General features: G+C 66.7%; 1 protein-coding gene across 1 annotated transcript; it reads right to left on the bottom strand.

Annotated features, from left to right (window-relative positions):
- Window positions 1-368: 368 nt before the first annotated feature.
- On the bottom strand, window positions 369-3,275 carry EMIHUDRAFT_198762 (hypothetical protein; the record flags this gene model as incomplete). The annotated part of the gene is made up of 4 exons (XM_005759695.1): window positions 369-578; window positions 852-1,136; window positions 1,380-2,795; window positions 3,159-3,275. 4 exons carry the CDS (start codon window positions 3,273-3,275, stop codon window positions 369-371), a joined length of 2,028 nt encoding a protein of 675 aa, XP_005759752.1.
- Between the last annotated feature and the right edge of the window lie 762 nt (window positions 3,276-4,037).

Below are 4,037 nucleotides of genomic sequence, written 5' to 3'. Positions count from 1 at the left end.
GCGTCGGCTGATCGGCGGCGGCGGCGAGGGCGACAACGACGGCGGCGGCGGCGAGGGCGACAGCGACGGCGGCGGCGGAGTGGGCGGCGGCGGAGTGGGCGGCGGCGGAGTGGGCGGCGGCGGAGTGGGCGGCGGCGGGGCCGGCGGCGGCGGCGAGGGCGACAGCGACGGCGGCGGCGAGAGAATCGTCAGGTCGGCTGTTGCTAGAGCATCTGCGACCGCCTCAACGGCATCCACGGGATTGGTGACGTTGTCGATCTCGACTGTGACCTGCGCACACAGTGCGAGCGAGTGCGCGTGTGCCATCTCCGCCTCCCAGGCAATCTCCCCCCCGTGTTCTTCTTTCGGCGCGCTAGCGGTAGGCTAAGCTAGGCGGTCACCCGTGCGCTGATCGCTTTGGTTGCGGCATCCAAGATTATCGTCTGGTTAAGACAGTCGCTGTTTGTGACGTTCCTGGCCGCCTGCATCGATAGGTTTGCGACGGGCTGTGCAAGCGTCTCAAATTCTGAGTCGTTGCTGTACAGGTACTCGCGCGTGATGACCACGGCGGTTACAGTCTCGGGGCCACAGTCCGCAGTCTGCAGGCGCCGCCCAGCCCCCAGGGGCGGCGGGCTTAGGGGCGGAGGCAGCGAAGGCGGTGGGCTCAGGGGCGGAGGCAGCGAGGGCGGAGGGCTCAGGGGCGGAGGCAGCGAGGGCGGAGGGCTGAGGGGCGGCGGCAGCGAAGGCGGGGGGCTCAGGGGCGCAACGCTGCTCGAGTTGTACGTCGGAGGGCTCAGGGGCGGAGGCCCCGTAACGCTGCTCAGGGGCGGAGGCGGCGAAGGCGGGGGGCTCAGGGGCGGCGGCCCCGCAACGCTGCTCGAGTTGTACGTCACAACTGTGACAGTGCAGAGCGTCGTGCCGCTGCACGGCCCGTCGTTGGAGCTCTGCAGAATCTCGATGAGGGTGGGTGAGTCGAAGGTCGTCTGAATCTGCAACTGGGTCGAGTCGCTGACGCTCATCTCAATCGTGGTGCTGGCGTTGAGCAGCTCGGACGTGGCTTCCGAGACGGCGGCGTAGATGGCATCGGCAAACGGCTTGGAGGATAGCGATTCGTAAAAGGCATTGCACGCCGGAGAGGGAGAACCCTGACAGTCTACCTTGGCGACAACCTGCAGAGGCGGCGGCGAGGGCGGCGGCGGCGAGGGCGAGGGCGATGGCAGCGCTGGCGGAGGTGGTGCTGGTGGGGGGAATGGCGGCGGTATGGGGGATGGTGGCGGCGGTGTGGGGGGTGGCGATGGCGGCGCTTCCAGGGGTGGTTGCGACGGAAAGGGAGATGGCGGCGGAGAGGTCGGGAGCGACGGCGGCTGCACGCAGCATGGGTGGAGGTCGAATGCACTGACGCCTGCAAAGAGGAAGTTGCGCCCGCCGCACGGGGTGGGGCTGCAGACGGCCGCGGTCGTCGAGTAGGTGAGCCTCACCGTCGAGGTGTCGCGATACAAGAGCGTCACCGAGCGTGAGCGCTGCTCCGACGTCAGTGACAGTGGGTCGGTCGGGTTGTCGTCCAGCGTCCCTCGCCTGGTGGAGGAGAAGGTGACGGAGCCGTCTAGCGCGGTGCTGATGTCGAGCTCCGTGTTGGGGTCGACGTCGTACTTGACGAAGCCGCTCGCCGTGAGCGACTCCGCCCCAGACGGCAGGTCCGTCTCCTGGTCGAGGTCGTAGTAGGTGAAGAAGAACTCGCTCAGCACGACTGGCTGGCCGTTGCTGTCGACAAAGTCGAACCGCAGCGTCACGGTCTCGTTTTGCCCGAGGTTGATCTGCGGGATCGCGCCGTTGATGCCGTTGTGGTTCGCGGCATTGCGCGGCACGTACTCCGTCTCGCTGGTGATGATCAGGTCAAAAGGCTCGCCGTCGGCCGTCATCCCGACTGATGCGAGGTGCATGTTCTCCGGAGAGTCGTCCGGGTCGGGGCCGGCGCCGCCGAGGTTGTTGTTCTGCAGCGTCGCCAGGCTGAAGTCGATCAGGTTGTGCGTCTCGTCCGAAGCACAAATGCAAGGAGAAGACGGCGGTACAGGTAATGCGGGCGGAGGCGGCGGTTGCGGTGGTGGGAAGGGCGGTGGCCCCCGCGGCGAAAGGCAGCATGGGTCAACGACGGGGAACGGATTGACGCCTGCAAAGAGGAAGTTGCGCCCGCCGCACGGGGTGGGGCTGCAGACGGCCGCGGTCGTCGAGTAGGTGAGCCTCACCGTCGAGGTGTCGCGATACAAGAGCGTCACCGAGCGTGAGAGCTGCTCCGACGTCAGTGATAGTGGGTCGGTCGGGTTGTCGTCCAGCGTCCCTCGCCTGGTGGAGGAGAAGGTGACGGAGCCGTCTGGCGCGGTGCTGATGTCGAGCTCCGTGTTGGGGTCGACGTCGTACTTGACGAAGCCGCTCGCCGTGAGCGACTCCGCCCCAGACGGCAGGTCCGTCTCCTGGTCGAGGTCGTAGTAGGTGAAGAAGAACTCGCTCAGCACGACTGGCTGGCCGTTGCTGTCGACAAAGTCGAACCGCAGCGTCACGGTCTCGTTTTGCCCGAGGTTGATCTGCGGGATCGCGCCGTTGATGCCGTTGTGGTTCGCGGCATTGCGCGGCACGTACTCCGTCTCGCTGGTGATGATCAGGTCAAAAGGCTCGCCGTCGGCCGTCATCCCGACTGATGCGAGGTGCATGTTCTCCGGAGAGTCGTCCGGGTCGGGGCCGGCGCCGCCGAGGTTGTTGTTCTGCAGCGTCGCCAGGCTGAAGTCGATCAGGTTGTGCGTCTCGGTCGACGCGCACAGAACCTTAGCACATGGGTCCGGTGGCGAGGGGGGAGGCGGCAACCGGGGTGGCGGTGTCGGAGCCTGTGGCGTGCCCTCTGGAAGGGCGGGCGGGAAGGACGGCGGCGGAGGCGACGGCGAGGCCGACGGCGGCGGCGGTGAAGGCGAGGTGGACGGCGGCGACGGTGAGGGTGGCGGCGGTGAGGGTGGCGGCGGTGCAGGTGGCGGCATTTGTGGCTGTGGAAGGCACTCGGCGCAGGCCCCGCAGCCGTCCCAGGTGCACAGTCCTTTTAGTCCTTCCCAGGGTTGGGTCTTCTTGGCGCAGAAGGCTCGGCAGAACTGGGGTGGCGGCGGTGGGGCAGGTGGTGGCATTTGTGGCGGTGACACCACAGGGCACTCGGTGCAGCCCCCGCAGCCGTTCCAGGTGCACAGTCCTTCCCAGGGTTGGGTCTTCTGGGCGCACCAGGCTGGACAGAACTGGGGTGGCGGCGGCGGCGGTGGCATTTGTGGTGGCTGTGACACCACGGGGCACTCGGTGCAGCCCCCGCAGCCATTCCAGGTGCAGCGCGCATCCCAGGGTTGGGTCTTCCGGGCGCAGAAGTTCTTACACAAGCCGGGTGGTGACTGCGAAAGCGACTGCGAGAGCAGTAAGGCGAATGGTGTCTGCATAGCAGCGGCGTGACTGGGTGGCAAAACTTTTACTCTCTGTCTCCAATTCCGTCGGTCGGCGGTTCACCTTTTCGGGTACGTGCTCTCGGGTACGTTCTCAGAACGTACGTACAGGGTGGTCCGCTACTCTACGGCTTTACGAGATGACACGGCACACGCTCTTCACGCCTTGCCTTTTTTTCGCTCCAGACCTGCGGGTCTTCATAGTAGATCGGAGGGCTACGAAGCCTTCACACTCCAAGCTCGTATTGCGGTACTGAATTTCCAGAGGCGCGAGTGAAGGCGGGGCGCGGCGGGGCAGGCGCGTATCTTAGATTATCTCGTCGCACATAGTGCGATCCCCACTCGTCACTCCCAGCTGCCGCCCCTCCCCCCTGCGGTACCCTCCCCGCCCGTCTCACTCGCGCTGAGCAGACGGCCCGCGCCGCAAGGCACGCTCATACGATCTTGCCTAGCTGCATCTTGCGCTTCAGCGTGGCGCTTCCGTGGTAGACGACGCCTGCTCACGCGGGCGGCGTACGCGTGAGCTGGGCGGAGCGCCTTTCCCCGCCGACAGCCAGTCGCGCGCGGCTCAAGCAAGCCCCCCCCCCCCCCTCT

Source organism: Emiliania huxleyi, assembly GCF_000372725.1.
Source record: "Emiliania huxleyi CCMP1516 unplaced genomic scaffold EMIHUscaffold_8, whole genome shotgun sequence".
In the NCBI taxonomy this organism is placed as follows: domain Eukaryota; phylum Haptophyta; order Isochrysidales; family Noelaerhabdaceae; genus Emiliania; species Emiliania huxleyi.
This window is presented reverse-complemented; position numbering and strand designations above follow the sequence as displayed.